General features: G+C 33.6%; 1 protein-coding gene across 7 annotated transcripts in view; it reads right to left on the minus strand.

The window, feature by feature from the left end:
- The window catches only part of HNRNPC (heterogeneous nuclear ribonucleoprotein C), a 46,289-nt gene that overhangs the window by 11,183 nt on the left and 14,515 nt on the right, over positions 1-20,591 (minus strand). For 5 of the 7 annotated variants that reach the window (XM_012544482.3, XM_031954998.1, XM_023499091.2 and 2 more), the window contains 3 exons: positions 6,965-7,238; positions 5,174-5,288; positions 4,479-4,526 (listed from right to left, as the gene is read on the minus strand). In XM_012544482.3, the coding sequence (XP_012399936.1) occupies positions 4,479-4,526; positions 5,174-5,288; positions 6,965-7,205 (404 nt within the window). In that variant the 5' untranslated portion in view covers positions 7,206-7,238. The remainder of the gene's footprint in view (positions 1-4,478; positions 4,527-5,173; positions 5,289-6,964; positions 7,239-20,591) is intronic. The other 2 variants (XM_031955000.1, XM_031954999.1) reach the window with 1 other exon arrangement.

Here is a 20,591-nt window from a genome sequence, read left to right on the forward strand (position 1 = left end):
AATGATAAATAGTTCCATTTTGGACATATTGAATGTGAAATAGGACACATAGGTAGAGAAATCCCACAGGCAACTAGAGATGATGATGATACTTCTAAAGAAGGGATCTATACTATGATACTATAGATGATACTATACATCTGGTCTAGTAGTTTTCAAAAAGGTTGGTCCAATGAGAGGTGGGGGAAGATTCCCAAAACTCATTCAGGGGACCCATGAGGACAAAACTACTTTTATAATAAAAAGTAATATAATCTACATTACTAAAAGCTTTCTTTTTGGGGGAACGTGAGGGGGAGGAAATTAGAATTCTTCTGAAACTTCAATCTCCTACCCTTTCAGAGATCAAGAGAAATGGAGTTGACTTACCCAAAAAGCTACAAAAGATAGAAGTGAAACTTAGAATTTCTGACATTTAATTTACTATAATTTATGCAGCCTACCTAGTCTTAATCATTGAATGGGTAATTACCTTGGTCAAAATAAGAGCTATTAAAAGATGTTAGCTTAAGTTCAAGGTCTCCCACTGCATTCAGAGCCATTCCCAGTTGTCTTCCTATGGCTGTTGGATCTGGAGGAAAATGTGAGTGAGGCTAGTGACTTTGCACAGTCCTCCCTCACTTAAATCCAATTCACTTACATATGCTAGCACATGGCATGATCCTCTTTCAGAATGAAAGCCAAACAATAACTACATAAACAGATTGAACAGATGAAAAGCATCTATTTTGCTAAATTACTGTATCTGTTGAATTTAATTCTTAAAACTACTTTCAGAATAGAAAATTCTTCCTACATCTTGCAAGCAACAAACTAGTACCGTTTGTAAATCCTTCACTGAATATACTAACAAAGAAAATTCAAGTCTACTGTTAACATTTGTATTAAATAGTGGGAATTAAAGGTAATGTTTCACCAGTTATAAATTAGTTGCTGAATTTTTTTTGTAGTTAAAGGTGTAGTATAATAAGAGAACTGCTTTTCATTCTATACTATTTTAACTTTTTCTTAAATTTTAGATTTTCATTAAAAAAAAAAAAAAAAAACATAACTTTCTAGCAAGCACTTTTCCCCCATACATCCTTCCACATATGGGTTAATTACATAATACTATGGAATCATTGAACTATATTTTTTTGAGTGGAAAGAAAAAGACTAATAGTTAATAAAATAAGATAAATTACAAGGAAATATATCTAATATTTTAATAAATATTTTAATATTATAATAATTAATATTTTAATAAATAATTTTAAATAAAAAATTTAATAAACATATCACTAAAAAACTAAAATTAACTGAGTTGCCTTGGCACAAGTGAAAAAAATAGACTCTCTCTAAACAAAGATGCTATTTTGAGTTACATTAGAAAAATAAAACAGATTTATGCTATCTCCTAAGCAGGGACAAACTCTATTCTCAGTGTTCAAGTCCACTGCTTTGTGAAAGCTGTTACCAATGTGTAATTCATAATTTTATTCATTTGGTATAGCTTTCAAATTATAATTTCTTCCTCTAAATAAAATTCATTTCACCTAAAAAAAAAGAAAAGGAAAAGGAAAAAAAGAGAAAAAAGACAAAGAGATAAAATACTGCCTTCTCAAGGCAAAGCAAAGGCATCATGTTGCACATTATTAGTGCTTTTAATCAAGGTCATAAGACACACCTGAGGTTCAAAATCCCACTTCAAGCACTACCTAATTCAAACATGAGAAAATCATTTCAACTTTCTCTTTCCTCAACTGTCTTATCTGCCAGAGATGGAAGTAACACCAAGTGACTATCTCACAGAATTGTTTTAAGGAATCAATAAGATAGTGTAATAGTGTATGTAAAAACAATTCAACTCAAAAGCACCATACATGTCAGACTATTATTATTAACTTAAAACTCAATTCATAAACTATTTGCTATTTTAGTTTTTCTTCTAAATCAACTGTTGTCTTTCGATGGACATGTTTGGTAAAGGAGAGAGCTAGATCACAAGAAGTTGGCAGTGTGACCTCCATGGGGGTCTGCCCTACAACTGACATGACTAATATAAGAGCAAGTCACCAAACTACTAATAGCTTGATAGAAATAATATGTAAAATTTCTTATGGTTGAAAAGAACAAGAAACCAAATGGTAGATATTGTTTTCAAGATACATACATGTCATGGGGAAAACAAGATCAAGATAAACAACTTATCACAATAACATTAATGATTTCAATTATTTCAAATAGTGATTAGTATTTTGGAACTTTTATTCTTATCCTTACCTATTAGAGAATGGCATTTAGCCCCTTTATTTCTTTTCATTAAATGTCTAATGTTGAATATCAAATACTTATCCAAAAATGCAACAAATTTTTATCATTCAAATACTTCCCCCCTTCCTATGGTAACTATGGTTTTGTTTGTACAGAAACTTTTCTATTTCCTATAATCCAAGGTAACTATTTTACTTTCATAATTGTCCCTATTCCTTTGCAGACAGGGACATCTCTCAGAGCCTATAGCTTTGAATTACTATAGTATGATCTTTAATATTAAGGTCATCTATTTATTTCCAATATATTGTAGAATGGTGTAAAACGCTAGTCTAAGCTAACGTTGAAGGGTTGTGCACATTAGTCCAATATTGATGGATTCTGTATCACCATTCTGGAAATCAATCTGAAATTATACACTGATACTGATAACTTTGCTGGGGAAATTTCTTCAGATTAAAAAAAATTTATTTGTTGTAAAAATAGCTTTCTGTAAAGTGGGATATTAGTAAAAATTCTTGTGATAAAAAAAAATTATTAAAATTTGAGAAAAAGAAAAATATACAAAGGAAAGGTGATGGAAAAAGGACTGAAACTAAGAAAAAGCTTAAGTATGGCTGAATGGATATAAACTGGGCCCTAGGCCAGTTCCTATACTATTTCTGATACAGAATGGCCTAACAGTTCAGGGCTGTAAGACAAACTACAAAAGGGGCTGAGCCAAATTAAAATATAATTAGGAAAAATTTAATTTAAATATTGCAGCCCAGGGATATCTTTCTACTTGAGTTTGATTGACACCCCTGCTCTAGGCAATTCTAAAATTCTAAGTTCTAGAAAAGATATTGATCTGCATTTTTACAAGTTTACTCATCAGGAGTCTCTAATGTCAATGAAAGAAAAAGTCTAATACCCATAACTAAGATAAGGCAAACTAATTTGCAGGGTGATAAAAGGTATTAACATACTTCTTTAAGGAAAAATTAAAAAAAAAAAATACTAAATAATCCAAAAAGGTTTTCTCATCAAAAAAATTAATGTTCCTAGTACCTAGACTACTATGCTACTTTTAAGTAATCAAAAGGATGCTAAATGATCATGAATACAATCTGGAACTACTAGATTCCAAGCTGGCAATGCAAAATTTGTTATGAAATAAAAGATACTTAATTGCAAGAAAATTTATCTCTTAACCCATTAACTATCACTTCTTCTAAAGCAAATAATTTAATCTATTAATAAAAATAATGGTGTAGGTATTATGTTGCACTTCAAACAATTTATTTTATTTCCTTTTCTGTAACTAAAGAATAAATGTTTAGCCAGAGACCAAATTTCTTCTCACCAGAGCAGTCTATTATGTATGCAGATCCACATATGGTAGAAAGCTTAGCTTGGAGATACTAATATCATTCTTAGCACATCCACTACTCAAATACATTTAATAAATAATTCTTGACCTCCTCCTCATACCTAACTTTGTCTTCATGGTTTATATGAATTTTCATAATTTGGCCATATCCTATTATTTCTTAAATTCATTGTGTATATTCCATTCATACCTTCTACTGTTTCCTAATTTATATCCTCTACCCTGGTCCATTTCACATGTTGGTCTGGGTTTTATCCCAACCTCCATTACTCTATGAACTCAAGAGACACACACCTTTGTCATCTTATCTCTTAATGCTCAATCCAAGTGTTGACTACATATTCCAACTGTGATTATAGCAACTTCAAGTAACTTCTTCCACAAATAACAATTTAAACAATTCTTACTTAGTAACTTAGTTCTAGGTAAGTGCCTGAGGCATATTCAGAGAAGTCAGTGTTCCTTTTTCAAGTATTATTTCAGAATATTGTCAATAAGGAAGCATTCAGTTAAGTACTTTAAAAAAATTAGAGGGAGGAGAAAATAAGTGAAGGACTATGGCACTAACACATATTCTAATCTCATTTTTACCACTGACTGCATGACTACAGTCATAGCCTGACCTTGGTTTGGTTGGGAATATAAAGATAATATGAATTTACAAGTGAACATACAGCACTACACAAAGTCAAGAACACACACACTATAGCAATCAATTAAACTGACAGTTTTGGTTTTTCACTTGAAAGCACATCATAGGCAATGACTTTTAAAAATGTTTTGTTTTAGCATCTCAAGAGGCAGATTAATCTAAAAATCTGATTCATTCTTCAGAAGAGAATAAAGCCCATACCTGTCATAATAATCTCGTTGAAAATCATAATCCAGGTCAAAGGAAGAGCTGAAAGACAAATGCCAAAAAAGACTGTCAGTGTGGAGCTGTTACCACAATATCACAACAGCAGACTGGATGAAATAAGGCCAAAAGACAGCAAATGGCTCAACACATATTCCTAAATCACTCATACAATCAATCCCTTAAACAAAAGTTTCTTGCCTATAAATGAGTTCTTCAAAACCTTTGGCGGGGAGGGAAGGGTGGGTTGTTACAATATGCCTTCTCTAGATAGAGAAAAACTTAATGAAATGCTAGTTTCAGGTATACACCACAATTATAGTGTTTCAGATAATATCAGGCCCCAAAAGTCATAGAAATACTTTCACTAGTATTTACCCCCTTCCACATTAAAAATACTCCTTTACCAATTTCTAAAGAGTTATTTCCTGAAAAGCTAAAGTATAACCCTAATACTAACTTTCATTTATACTAGACACTAAAATGCTAAAGGAAAAAGACTGAAAGAATCATAATTCTTGGGTGTAAAGTAAGAATGGAGGGTTAGAAAGACATTCTAAGATACATTCAAGCTAATTTGTACAAAGAATAAACATTAAACTTCATTTAGCCCTCCCACTTCCAGAAAACAGATAGAGAAGAAAATGTCCATGGATGGACGCAATGCATTTATAAATAATAAAGTTCCGGACCTGAGTAGAGGGGACGGAGAAGGGTGTTCTGGTACTGACCCGTACATCTCCGCTGCAGACCGCTTCACACCTGCTTTTCCTCGGTTCACTTTTGGCTCTGCAGCCAGATTAATATCTGAAAAGAACCATAAATCTGAATGATAACTCCATCAAGAGGGCAAAAAAACCATCTATTGAGAGAAAAACTTTCTAAAAGGTAAATTTTCTTGGTGGAATCAGTCACTTTCATATACTACACACAGAGAGCAGCTAGATGTCAAGTGGATAGACCACTGGCCTTGGAGTCAAGAGGACTCAAGTTCAAATCCTATCTTACAACAAGTACCACTCACTAATTGTGACCTGGGACAAATCACTTTACTGCCTCACAAAAAAACAAAAACCATAAATAACTCCCAAATTTCTCAATATCACAGTGTCTTAGTACTTACGAAATAGCTGAATATATACCAGTATTAAACTAATAAAGGGAATATGTAAAAAGGTCTGAACATATAATAACATATACAGAAGAGAGATGGTCTTTCTTTCCCTTTTACAACACTTCCATCCCTTAACCCTCAATATAGTGCTTTGCACATAGGAGATAATTAAAGTCAAAAATAATTTTAAAAGTAGGTTATTCTCTACATCTTTTACCTTTCCTCACTCTGGTACTCAATGATCTTCCTCATCATGGAAGAAAATTAATGCAATATTTTAATGATTAATGTATAATTATCCACTGGACATATTTTTGTTCTAAAAGAGACCTTCAGATAGATGGTTACATTTAACTGGGGGGAAAAAAAGGATCTCGTTTCAGATATCATTACGAAACATTTTTGACCAATAGTGGCTAATCTCTTAAACATAATTGCCTATTTGGAAGGTCAAACAACGCTATGGAGCCTGACTGAGTCTTTAACATGGTTTAAAGTTTATGAGGGGCAGTTAGTTGGTGTAGTGGATAGAGCACCAGCCTAAACTCAGGAGTACCTGAGTTCAAATATGACCTCAGACAATTAACATTTCCTAGCTGTATAACCCTGGGCAAGTCACTTAATCCCAATTGCCTCAACACACACACAAAAAAGGACAGTTTATTAAGTATACTAATTGCTTAATTATTTGCTGTCTACCTTCAGACACCATGGTAAAGTTTGACTTTAAATAACCTCTTTGATCTAGGTACCCAATATCTTATACTACAGGCATTCCAATATAATATGCTGGTGAAAGATCACAATTCTGAGTGCTACCCTTCTCAATTTAAAATAGCCTACATTATATATCTCTATCCTATCACTATCCATTAATACCACCCATATTCAGTCTTTAACAGGAAGCAGAATTTAGCTCATCTTTTAGTTCAAAATTCAACAATTTTCTAAGCACTAGAACCCTCCATGGGGAGTCACTGTCCAAATAAGCGCAGAGACAGAAAGCTGTTTTGTACAATTTTAAGTATTCTTGTTATATTCTGCATATTGTGAAATGAGAGAAAATTTAACAAACTACAAGAAATAAGCTGGGTCAAATATTTTTTTCTTTACCAGACCATTTGAGATTGTACAACCTCTATTACACACAAAACAAATTTACTTTGCTACTTGACCTACTACTTATTTTTTAAAAATTTACAAGGATAATCTTTTCCTTCCTCCTCCTACTGACCTAGCATGACCTCAGAGCATTAGATAAATTCACAATGTATACCATACTATTATCACACATAATATTTTTCAATTGCTTGCACTAGCAAAAATGGCTATGGGTATGTATAAGTTCCAAGATCAATTAAAAACTTACCTAGCACCTGGCCAGCAATCATTCTGCCATCCTCTCCTGCCACAGCAGCACGGGCATTTCGTTCATTAACATATTGAACAAAGGCAAAACCCTTATGAACAGAGCAGCCTACAATCTTGCCATACTTTGAGAAGATGGCCTCAACATCCGTCTTCTTAACAACCAGAGTATTGAGATTCCCAATGAAGACACGGGAGTTCATGGAACGGGGGTCAGTCTTGTTGGTGACATTGCTGGCCATGGTGTTTGATGGCAAAAGTCAAACAGCCACAAGCTATCAAATCAGGAAGAAGAACAGTTATTCAGAAGAACAAATTAAAAAAAACCCTAAATAACCCTTCCTATCCCAAAGGATGATAGTTCACTCCTAATCCCAGCAAGTGCTGCCTTAAAAGATTCTAGTAGCAATAAATAGATCAGGAACATTCAAAGTATGTATACAGGCCCTGATCGTCCCAACGTTGAAATTTCATCAACAGTCTCCTTACTGCTATGCCCGCCAAAAAAAATTTAAAAACAACTGTTCATATTTCTTTTTTGGCTCTTGGGCCTTAATTTTTCTCTATTTTAAAGTTCTCAAATGAGTTTGTTTCCCTAAGGTTTTTTTTTCCCCCTTGCAAATTAGCAACTTAGCTATACTCAAACTATCCATTTCTCTTTGTGCTTTCTTTGACTAATTAATGCTAACCGAACCATTTTCTATTGCTGCAAATAGTTCTTAGTATATTCTGCTTTTCTAAATACAGAAACTCTCAGCCCTTACCCCCAAGAAACCCCAGCTTTCCCTCCAGGGATTCATACCCATAATACACCTGAAAGCTATTCATAAGGTAGCATTTGTTCAATTATTAACACCTATTTCTATTTATATACAATCACTTCTAAAACACACTATAGATACCTTATGTAATAATCAGCATGTCCATATCGTCAATTCTTTGTAGAGTTCATTGACTATTTCTTAACCTATCTATATAAATCACCTAGTACACACGTATAGAACTTGATAAATAATTGATGATGATGATGATAAACTAGCTAGCTGAACACTGCATAAATTAAAAGAAAGTAAAACTAAGAAAATAGAAATTCCTTTAAACTAATGATTCCTTTAAGAGTCAACTTCATTCAGTTAATTAGCTGACACTACTAGTAGTCTATACATACATGTTAGCTTTTGTACAATTTTGGAACAAAAGTCTATAAATATACTGGATTCTATTCTGTGGTAGATGAGGGAAAAGCCAAATTGTTTAGACTGCATTACATTTAAGAACATTCAAGCCCTTTCCATATTTCTTAACTAAGCCACCTTAGATCCTTAAAATGAACCCTGCTCTATGTACAGAGCAGTTTTACATACAAATTCTTACTTTAGATGTTCAGAAAAACCTCAAATCATTAAATAATTGGGAAAATATCTGACACTCAATTTAGTTCCTAAGGCTGCTCCAACAGATTTTAAGCAATTGATACCATCATGATACTAATATCACTGTTTTAAATAGTCAGCTTCATAAACCTTTATCCCCTCCCTTCTAAATTTTCTTATTGAAAAACACTCCATTCTAATTTAGTTTCATCAGTATCTTGCATATTGGATGACCTTCATAAATGTTTACAATAATGGGAACTAGTTGGATATAAGAGAAATAAGATTAAGTCTCTACATTAAAAATAAACAACAAAAAAAAATCAACAACAAAATAACTAATGAAAGCCTTACTAAAAAACAAACAAAACACTAATACAAGCCTTACTAAGAGGTAGATTTTCTAGCCTGCTATCATTCAATCCTGAGTTTAAGTAAAGCCAGAACACCAAGAACTCAACTACTCTTGTACACAAAAAAACTGCATGAGGCAATGGAAGCAGAAAAGTGAGATCTTTTATCAGAATATATCTAGGACCAACAGGTTCTCCCCTTTTCTTTCCCAATCACACCTTCAATTTTCTATGGCAAGATATAAGATAGCATTCCCTCCCCCAAAAAACTTGAAAATATAATCCACTAAATCCTATCAACCACAACAAACTTGTAGTTAACAAAAATTGAGGACTAAAGCAATGGTTCACCAAAATCTCAAAAGAAATAAGTATTCAATGCAACATCATTTAAAAGTAGGTTAGCTCCTAAAAAGTAGGTATTATTTCATTATATTTGTATCCCCTTTCCCAACAGCTAGCACTGAGTAGATGTTCAATAAATGCTTCTAAGATTGAGTATCTTAAAATAAAATAGTAGTAACTGAAAGATTTAAATTAGAATGACTCTCAAACTGGATCAAAATTCATTAAAAAAAAAAAATCTTGTCAAAGACAGTGATATAATTTCAGGCTTGGTGCATTGTCCCTAAAGAAACTAAGGAACAGGAAGCAAATGAATCAAAATTACCTTCCATTTGTGTTCCTGGAGACCCCCAAAATAGTGCCATTCATTACCTTCTGAGATTGCCCTAAGAAAACCATCAAGGCAATCTGTAAACTCAATTTCCCTAAATTCTAGAATTGCAATAGGAATCACTGGTTTAAGAATAGGATAGAAAACAGTTCTTCTCAACAGCCTATATAAATCATGAGGTATTACCTTTTTTCAAAGTGATATATAAGAACAAATGGGAGACTACTGAAAGACACTACCGGTCAACATGATGAAATATGCAGAGCACCATATAACCTCCTATCAAACTGAAACTACAAAATTAAAATAATTCTTTAATAACTTTGACATTTAAAAATTTATTGAAATTTTAAAAAAAAATTTTAATATTTTAAAAATTTGATATGTAAAGGAAACAAATTTTAATTTACATAATTCAGGAAAACTTTATTGTACAAAGTAAGCCACAGAACATTTAAGAATTGAGGAAATGGGCTGGCTCTGGTCTAGTACTAAATAAAATATTCTAATTTAATTATTCACAACCATTTCTCAGGATTGATGCTCAAAGTTTATTTTAATAGGAGTCCTAAGAAAAAGATTGAAATGTGAAAATGGAAAGGGGAAATGGTTAAGATCATTTATAAAGTCCTTGTTAATGTATTCCAACAGCCACACTTAACATGGGGAAAATTATTGCAAATTATTCCTTAACAATGTTTAACTAAAATTTACCTTTTCATCCAGAGTAATTTAGCAGTTTCTGCCTGGAAGTAGGAAAACTGGATAGTTCCTTAAATTTGTGCCAGCACTGTTGTTATAAATATACATGGAAAATAAGGCAACATCATCAAAAATAAATAAATAAATAAAACCACTATTTGCTCCCTATTTGTGTTTTTTAGTGAACACTATCATGGACTGGGGGGAAAAACTCAAAGGCCTATCATTAACAGTATCATAAGATTTCAATTACTCAGAACATTCAAGGAAATGTCAGGCTTAATTCTCAGATTACTGAAGTTTAAGTTCCAAAACATTGCTAATTAAACAGCTTTAAAACAAATCTTTCAAAAATGTCACGTCTTGTGCAAAAATGTTTGTGGCAGCCCTTTCTGTAGTGACAAGAAACTGGAAACTGAATGAATGCCCATTAGTTGGAGAACAGTTGAATAAGATATGGTATGTGAATGCTATGGAATATGATTGTTCCTTAAGAAACTATCAGCAGGATGTCAGAAAAGCCTGGAGAGACATACATGAATTTATGCCAAGTGATGTGAGAACCAGATCATTAGATGATCAATTGTAATGGATGTGGCTCTCTTCAACAATGACATGATTCAAATCAGTTCCAATGGTCTTGTGATGAAGTCATTTGCACCTAGAGAAGAGAGGCCAGTGGCAACTGAGTGTAGATTACAACATAGTATTTTCACTTTTTATTTGTTTGCTTCCATTGTCTGTCTTTTCTCATTTTCCCCCCTTTTGATCTGATTTTTCTTGTGCAGCAGCATAACTGTGGAAATATGTATAGAAGAAATGTACATGTTTAACACATATTGGATTACCTGTCATCTAGGGGAAGGGGTAGGGAGTAAGGGAGAAGGTAAAAATTTGGAACACAAGATTTTGCAAGAGTGAATGTTATAAATTATCTATTCATGTTTTGAAAATAAAAAGCTTTTAACAAAAAAAAGTCATGTCTCATTGTCTTCAATACAATATATTGAACACAATTTAATATTTTCTTGATGACTCAGGACCCATCATTATAAGCTATTTTTTTGTGCAAAATCCTTACAAGATATAGGACTATTAAACACTGCCCAAAAATTGCTGTTTACTTCATTTTTTGCCCTTCATTGTGAGGCAGTGACATCTGTGTGCATCAACCAATATACTTTCCTATTTCTAATCAAGACTATAAGAATAAGAAAACACGCGCATATGAAAGTGTGTTCCAAATCTCTATTGATCAGAGAAATGCAGATTAAGACAGCTCTGAGATACCACTACACACCTGTCAGATTGGCTAGAATGACAGGGAAAGATATAGCAGAATGTTGGAGGGGATGTGGGAAAACAGGGACACTGATACATTGTTGGTGGAATTGTGAACACATCCAGCCATTCTGGAGAGCAATTTGGAACTATGCTCAAAAAGTTATCAAACTGTGCATGCCCTTTGATCCAGCAGTGTTTCTACTGGCCTTATACCCCAAAGAGATACTAAAGAAGGGAAAGGGACCTGTATGTGCCAAAAAGTTTGTGGTAGCCCTGTTTGTAGTGGCTAGAAGCTGGAAAATGAATGGATGCCCTCAATTGGAGAATAGTTGAGTAAATTGTGCTATATGAATGTTATGGGATATTATTGTTCTGTAAGAAACGACCAGCAGGATGAACACAGAGAAGATTGGCGAGACTTACACGAACTGATGCTGAGTGAAATGAGCAGAACCAGGAGATTATTATATACTTCACCAATGATACTGTATGAGGGGATGTATTCTAATAGAAGTGGATTTCTTCAACAAAGATTAGATCTAACTTAGTTTCAATTGATCAAGGATGTACAGAAACAGCTACACCCAAAGAAAGAATACTAGGAAATGAATGTAAACTGCTTGCAATTTTGTTGTTCTTCCTGGGTTATTTTTACCTTCTAAATCCAATTCTCACTGAGTAACAAGAGAACTGTTCAGTTCTGCACACATATATTGTGTGAAAGATTAAATAGTAAATACATTTGGGGGGAGGGAGAGGCAAAGATTAGCCATTTAAATTATAAGAATTAAGTTTTAGAATAGAAATAGGGTAATGGCTCACTGCTAAAATCCAAGCAATAATGCCATAAGATATGGTAAGCCTAAGGATATATGTGTACATACCTATCACATGCTTATTGGAACAGTAAATGATAGTTACTATATTCCTTGGCAAACGGCTACGTAGGTCCCATGTAATTTTATCTTTATAGGAAAGATTTCACTTTTTCCAAAGCTTTCAAAAGTCATCATAAAAACCATTAATTCAAGAAAATCTAGTTTGGGAGTTAAGGTAAACGGAGACTGGAAAAATTGTAACTGAACAAACTGCAACATTTGGTCTAAGGAAATAATACTAGGTATCTCCAAATATATGTGGTCTATGAAACAACGATTTAACTGTATAGAGGGAAAAGGCATCCTGTTGGGAATAACAGCATTTGACTTCAAATCTCAATCTGCAATTTTACCAGAGCACTGATGAAGTCACTTTACTTCCTTAACCTTCACTTCCATAAATAAAAACAACTATCACTTTAGCATTACTACCCGCCATGACTATTACTACAACATAGCTGATTAAAGTTCTTTATAAAACCTTAAGCAATAGAAATTTAATTAGAACCAGTGGGCATTAATTAGTAAGAAAGTTCTGTAAACTACAATTTTCTACCAAAAAATAGAATTGTCTTGTCTTACAAGGTTCTAAGTTCCTTGTTATTAGAAGCGTTTTAAGAGAAGTTAAAGAAATGTTGTAGATGGAACTGTAAGTGAAAGCTAAATTTGTTAAAGGCATTCTAGCCATGCCAAGATTTTCTAAAGGATCTTATGAATAAGTTTGAACTCATTTAATCTGTGGGTTCAAAGGATAGCCCAGTCAATTCTGGTGTTAAGACAATTATATATAATTTGAAAAGATCTGATGGGAATTCACCTAACCAAGCAATCATTTCTGAATAGCCACAGTTAGTAGCCCTAAACTACAAATGGTGTTCAACCATTTGAATCACACCGATTAAAAAGGTCATGACAAGAACATTTGGACCACATAGAAAAACGTTTTCTTCCAAGACACAGTCCTTTCTAGCTTTTTTTTTTAATTGCCCAAAATACCTAGCAGCAGCTAAGATTGTAAAACACTAAATTGCTTTTGTGACACAGCACAAATATCTAAATCTGAGGAAGCAGCTAGGTGACAAAAGTGAATAGAAGGATGTCAAATCAGGAACACTTTCATTCTTTAGCTATCAAGTCACTTAACCTTGCTACAGTTTCATCTGGAAAATAGGAATAACATCTCTCAGATCTGTTCCGGGGATCAAATGAGATTATTTTTAAAATGCTTGGCAAACACCAAAAATGCTACATAAATGCTATTGTAGCAACAAAGCTGAAGATTTCAAAAACTATCAAGTTTCCTTCCATTGTCCTTTTACTCCAACAATATACAATAGTGTTTTGATTCTAAATAGGGCTTGAAGCAGCAACAGGTTCCTCTGCTTTACTAATGGGGCTTTTAGTAATCCTGATGTTTATTAAACCCATTATAATCTGCCTATTCTGATTTCAAATAAATCATTAGTCTTACCTAAAAGTCTTTTCTGAAATTCTCATGTTTTTTATTTTCAAATCCACTTTAAGCCTTTTGGTATAAAAATGGATGACTAGGTTTTAATAAAAGAGTTTATTGCCTATACCCAAAGGGCTATAAAATTGCACACCTCTTTGATCCAGTAATACTAGCTATTTCAAAGAAATTATAAAAAAAAATATAAAAGGGCTCACATGTACAAAAGCAGTTCTCTTTGTGGTGGCAAAGTGAGGAGATGCCCATCACTTGGGGAATGGCTGAATTGTGGCCAATATATGTAATGGAATACTATTGTTCTATATGAAATGATGAGCAGGCAGATTTCAGAAGACAAAAATCTTTTGCAAAGATTTATATGAACTGATGCTGAGTGAAGTGAGCAGAAATCAGTGAACCATCATACATAATTATAGCAATATTATGTGATCAATTGTGATGAACTTGAGATGCAAAAAGCCATCCACATCCAGAGATAGAACTTTGAAGACTGAATGTACAATGAAGTATAGTATTTTGTTTGCTTTTTCTTTTTCATCATTTTCTTCTCTTTTGACCTGATTTTTCTTGTATAACAAATATGGAAATGTGTTCAAAAGGATTATGCGTTTAACCAGTATCAGATTGTTTGTTGTCTTAGGGAGGGGGAAAAGTTAGGAAAGGAAGAAACATTTGGAACACAACATCTTACAAAAATGAATGTTGTAAACTACATCATATCAGATCTGTTACATAGTATATTTCGTAATAGGCTCATGGCTTATTAATGCTCCTTAAGGATAGCAAGTCATTTTTTCTGGAATGAAACTATATGATAGGCTGGGGTAAAGCAATGAATTTGCAGAGGATATAATTCCTATCTATACTACTTACTATCTAGGTGTGGGTCTCAATTTCTGTTTCTTAAAAAATAAAAGGGAGGGGGGGCAGAAGATAAGGATTTGATCTAAATAACTTTAGTTTCTTTGCAGCATGAAATCTACTACCTTGTTTCCAAAAAATTCTACAATTTAAGTCTTCCCAGATAATCAAGAGGAACAATCTGAACATGTTCAAATTACTATTATATAAATCCTGAATTTTAAAAAGTAGTTGACTAAGAAATTAAGTATCTAAAAAGAGAATATTTGCAAACTTCAATGAAATAAATGCCACACTACCTGAATTCTGACTTGGTTCAAACCCAAACTCAGATTGTCATGTGACACAAAAATGGTTAATTTGCAGGAATTGGAAAAGATATCATAGAAACGGCCTAAGACTTCAAATAAACATATTACAAAAGATAATGAACTAATATTAATATTTATTAAGCCCCTGCTATGTATGTACATGGAAGATGGCTCAGTGGATAGAGAATTGGGCTTATGAGGAAGACCCAAGTTCAAATGCACCCTCAGATACTAGCTGTGTGACCTCCCGCAAGTCACTGAATCTCTAATCCACTGGAAAAAGAAATGGCCAACTACTCCAGTGTCTCTGCCAAAAAAAGCCAATGTACTACTAGTCCATAGAGTCGTACCCAAGTAAACAAAAAAAAGATCTATACTAAGTAAGCACTGGAAATACTACTTCCCTTTCCTTCTTTTTCCCATTCCTTCTCAAAGGCTTCCCGGGAGGCTCTGAGGAAGACAACATGAAAACTAGACACAAACCAGATATATCTATGTTATATTGAAAATTATCAAAGGGAAAGGACTAGCACTAATGCCAACTAAGAAAGGCTTCCTGTATAAGGTAGATTATTATTAGTTATGACTCAAAGGATGTCAGAGAATACACATGGTAAAATGAAGAGAGAGGTACAGGCAGTCAGTGAAAATGCCCAGAGAAGTAATATATGGATACTGAGAAGAGGCAAGAGACCAGTATCACTGCAGTGAAGAGGACAAGGGCAGGTATAAGGTTTGTCAATACTGTAAAAGGTAGGAGAACGCCTACTGCAAGACGTTAAAAGCCAATGAGTACTGTTACTGCTGGGCTTATATCCCAAAGAGATCATAAAGAAAAGAAAGGGACCTGTATGTACAAGAATGTTTGTGGCAACCCTCTTTATAGTGGCCAGAAACTGGGAATTGAGTAGATGCCCATCAATTGGAGAATGGCTGAATAAACTGTAGTGTATGGATGTTGTGGAATATTGTTGTTCTGTAGGGGATGACCAACAGGATGATTTCATAAAGGCCCAGAGATACTTACACGAACTGATGCTAAGTGAAACGAGCAGGGTCAAGAGATCATTATATACTTCAACAATACTATATGATGATCAATTCTGATGGACCTGGCCATCCTCAGCAATGAGATGAACCAAATTAGTTCCAATGGAGCAATAATGAACTGAACCAGCTACGCCCAGCAAAAGAACTCTGGGAGATGACTAAAAACCATTACATTGAATTCTCAATCCCAATATTTTTGCCCACTTGCATTTTTTATTTCCTTCACAGGATAATTGTCCAATATTTCAGAGTCCGATTCTTTTTGTACTGCAAAATAACGGTTTGGTCATGTATACTTATTATGTTCTAATTTATATTTTAATAATATATTTAACATCTACTGGTCATCTTGCCATCTGGGGGAGGGAGAGGGAGGGGAAAAATTGGAACAAGAGGTTTGGCAATTGTCAATGCTGTAAAGTTACCCATACAAATATCCTGTAAATAAAAGGCTATTAAAAAAAAAAAGCCAATGAGGATTTCACATTTGATCCTAAGAGTGAAAGGAAGTCACTGTAGTTCACTCAACAAGGGCATGATACGATCAGATCTGTACTTTAGAAAGATCACACTTTGACAGATAAATGGAGAATTATACTTTAATAGGCAGGAAGACAAACCAGAAGGCTATAATCCAGGAATTCCAGAAGGCTATAATCCAGGAAGAAACATGAACTAGACAGAAGCAGGCACATACCTTTTCATTATCTATGAGGTATATTGAAGGCAACAAATGACAGGATTTAGCTAATTTTAAGATAAAGGAATGATGAAAAGAGATTAAGGAAGTGGTTATGAAACCTAGATTGTAAATTTATGAGATAGAGAATAGAAATACCTTTTGACATTAATAGGAGAAATCAAAAGGGATGAATTCAGACTTGGACAAGTCATGTTTCAAGATGTTTATATTAATACTCAGTTTGAGATGCTTAATAGAAGAGTGAAAATCAGGAACACCAAATATCTAAGAATTATCTACATAAAGTTGAATTCCATGTGAGCTGATAGGATCTAAAAGATGGGAAAAAAAATTTGACAAAAAAAGATCATAAAGTGAAATTGAAAAGAGCCCTGTGGGGATGCTCCCAGTTAGTGGATGTGACCCAGATAAAGATCCAGCAAAAATCAGGAAGGAATGGTCAAAAATGTAGGAAATAATAAAGTGCCACAAAACTTACAAGTATCGAGGAGAAGAGACTGATCAAGTTTCAAAGGATGCAAAGGACAAAAAAGAGAAAAGGCCATTAAATCTGACAGTTTGCTAAGTTTAAAGACAAATTTCAGTTGAATAATAATTAACAGAATTAAAGAGAATGAGAAAAGTACTTAAGAGGTCAATTGCACCATATGATTTCACCATAAAAGTAAAAAAATTCATAAAATGAAAAACCATCAGGAATGGATGAATTAAAACTTTTTTTTGAAGATGGGGCAATATGAAAGTATCCAATAAAACAGGGAAGAAAATGAAAATTACTGGGTAGGAATAATTTGCTATAGTAGTTTGCCTTATTAAGTTCCACCTCTTAATTCAAACCAGTTCCAATGTGAAGACAGCCATCTGTAACTAGGGAGGAAAATTGGGATTGTGGATCAGAATTGCAGTATTTTCATTCTTTTTTTTTTTGTTGTTTGCTTGCATTTTGTTTTCTTTCTCATTTTTTCCTTTTTGATCTGATTTTTATTGTGCAGCTTAATTGTGCAAATATGTATAGATAGAAGAATTGCATATGTTTAACAAATATTACATTACTTGCCATTTAAGGGAGGGGTTGGGGCAAAAGAAAAAAATTTGTAACAAAGTTTTGCAAGGATGAATGTTGAAAATTATCTATGCATGTTTCAAAAATAAAAAACTTTTTTAAAAAAGATAAAAGTTTCACCCCTTCTCATGGGACAGGGATGGAGAATAAGTGGGAAAACAAAGAAAAAAAGTGAGAGTTCTCATGGAATAGCTTTAATTTTTCTCAGCAAATTGTGAGACAAGGGTTTTCAACTAAGTGGAACTGAGGGAAGAGTTGTGGGTGGTATGAGGAATAAAAAGTTTCAAAAAACTATTTTCACCTGTGTCTTCGTGAATCAATTTAGAAGGTGTAATAATTGCCTTTCTGCACTAAAGTAATGGTTTCTGATAGGATAGGGGAGCAATGGACTTGAGAGAATGTATAGTTGAACTGGTTTACTAAAAGGTTAAGATGGGGAAGCAAATTACAGGGGCAATAGATGGGCAGAGTTCAAATATGGCCACAGACATAACACTTCTTAGCTGTGTGACCCTGGGCAAGTAATTGCCTTGCAAAAAAACAAAAATAAAAAGCAAATATATAGCCAGTTCAAGAGGTGATAGGCTGAGGGATATAAGGATATAGTTGAAAGGAAAAGAGTCTGGTAGGTAATAAAAACAATAGCAACCAGGATCTTAACTGACTGTTGAATAAAAATTAAATAAACCTTCGAGAAGAAATGTTACCGAGTGATAAGACACACTTAAGTGTGCAGGACTGAAAAATATGGAGTGTAAAGCCATGTCACCAGGAAGAAGCAAGGTCTCATTAAATGAAAAATGAAAAGGCAAATACTTAGGATCAAAAGCTAGTTTATTCCATATGCAGTGTGCATTCCAGAAACCATTGGGACAAGAGAGGGAGGGAGGTGGGACAGAGGGAAAGAGAGCCTTTAAAATGGGACATCAAGTTAAATGAGGGAATGGGAATGAGAGCAAGATTGATGGACGACTAAGAATCAGTTGTGAATAAAGGTAGCTAGAAGTGCAAAATTACTGGGATGGGCAGCAAGTGATGATTAGGTAGGTAAACGGGTAATTCCAGAAATGGCTAATAACGTAAGACAGAAAATTTCAGTAGCAGGATAGCTAGTTCAGTGTGGTTCTACCTTACAAATTTCTTTTAATAGGTTTTTAAGAAAATGTATCTGTTGTAACTCTTTTTCAAGTTATTCTGAATACAATTTGTATCATACAATGGATAGGTTTTGAAGTCTTTAAGGAGCTGAATTCATATCCCACTTGTTTCTTATTTTCTGTGTGACCTAGGGGAAGTCATTACTGTTAGCCTAAGTTTCCTCATTTGTGTATAAGGGATTGTATGCTTGTATCATTTTTGAGGTCTCTATCAGCTCCACTATGATGTTCTGAAAATTCTAGGAATGTTAATAACATATCCTCAATTATCAGATGCAAACTTAAGTCCATGCCAGTCAAAGATAACTGATTAGAACCCAAAGCATAAACAAAGTCCAAAACAACTTTCTCAGCCTTCTGTAGTTTTTCAGTTATAAGTTTTTTATTTTACTATAGAAAAGAGTTTGCAAGCATTTGAAGTTGGCAAGCATTTAAAGTACCTATGTGCCAGGAATTAAGGATACAACAAATACAAAAGTGTCTTTGCCATTGAGGAACTTACTTTCTACTTGGGGAATCCAAAAGGGTTTAATGATTTTAGTAGATCCAGATTTCAGAGCCTAGTAACCAGGTACAAACAAGATATATAAACATTAAGTGAGAGATGATTAAGAAGGAAGGCACTCATATTAGTGGCACTCTCATTAAGGTCAACGGGGAAAGGTGAGAATGTAGCTGAGACTGGAAGGAAACCAAGAAAGGAGTTAATTTGCAGGTATAGGTGTGTTTCAATCTGAGGAAAAACAAAATGAAAGCCAATGAATAGGAGAGTATATAGCTGTAAGAAAAGGTTTAAGATTGGAGAAATAGGAGGAGACTAAGTTATAAAGGCTTTGAAAGCCAAACAGGATTTGTCATAAATCACTGATTGTTTCATTTAACTTGGGTCTTTAAGAAGTCAAATAAAGAGGAAAAGACACAAAAAAGTAAACATTCAATAGTGACTAATATATAAAACAAAGCTTCTAATTTTTATAAAGTGATGGTCAACATTCCTAAACATGTACACTTTACCACAGAATTACTTTAAAACATAAGTGCTACTTAATAAAAATGGTGGATTCAAAGAAAGAACACTGGGAAATGAATGTAAACTATGCATTTTTGTTTTTCTTCCCGGGTTATTTTTACCTTCTGAATCCAATTCTTCCTGTGCAACAAGAGAACTGTTCAGTTCTGCACACATATATTGTATCTAGGATATACTGTGACCTATTTAACATGTATAGGACTGCTTTGCCATCTGGGGGAGGGGAAAAATCAGAACAGAAGTGAGTAGAAGGGATAATGTTGTAAAAAATTACCCTGGCATGGGTTCTGTCAATAAAAAGTTATAATTATTTAAAATAATAATAATAAAAAATAAAAATGGTGGACTTTTACACATCACTAATCAAGAGCTAAAAAGTTTCTAAATAAAATTTAGTTAAATTCACAAATACCAGATCTGTAATGGGTAAAAGAAATTGTGGTGGTAATAAATGTTGAATGTTATTATTAAGTATAATCATGTGTTCCAACACATGATACCAGTCAAAAATTAACTATCATGGATTACAAACTGGACTGCTTAAGCAAAAAAGAAAAGATGAAAACAAGAACCTTCTTAAGACCATATTTCTAATGAAAACATGACAATAATATTTTTCCCCACTTTAGATTCCCACAAGCTAGCATTTCTCATTTGTCCAATTCCAAAAAAATTAACAGAAAGCATACACAGTAACATGATTTCTAACAGCTTTT

Source organism: Sarcophilus harrisii, chromosome 2, assembly GCF_902635505.1.
Source record: "Sarcophilus harrisii chromosome 2, mSarHar1.11, whole genome shotgun sequence".
Lineage (NCBI taxonomy): Eukaryota > Metazoa > Chordata > Mammalia > Dasyuromorphia > Dasyuridae > Sarcophilus > Sarcophilus harrisii.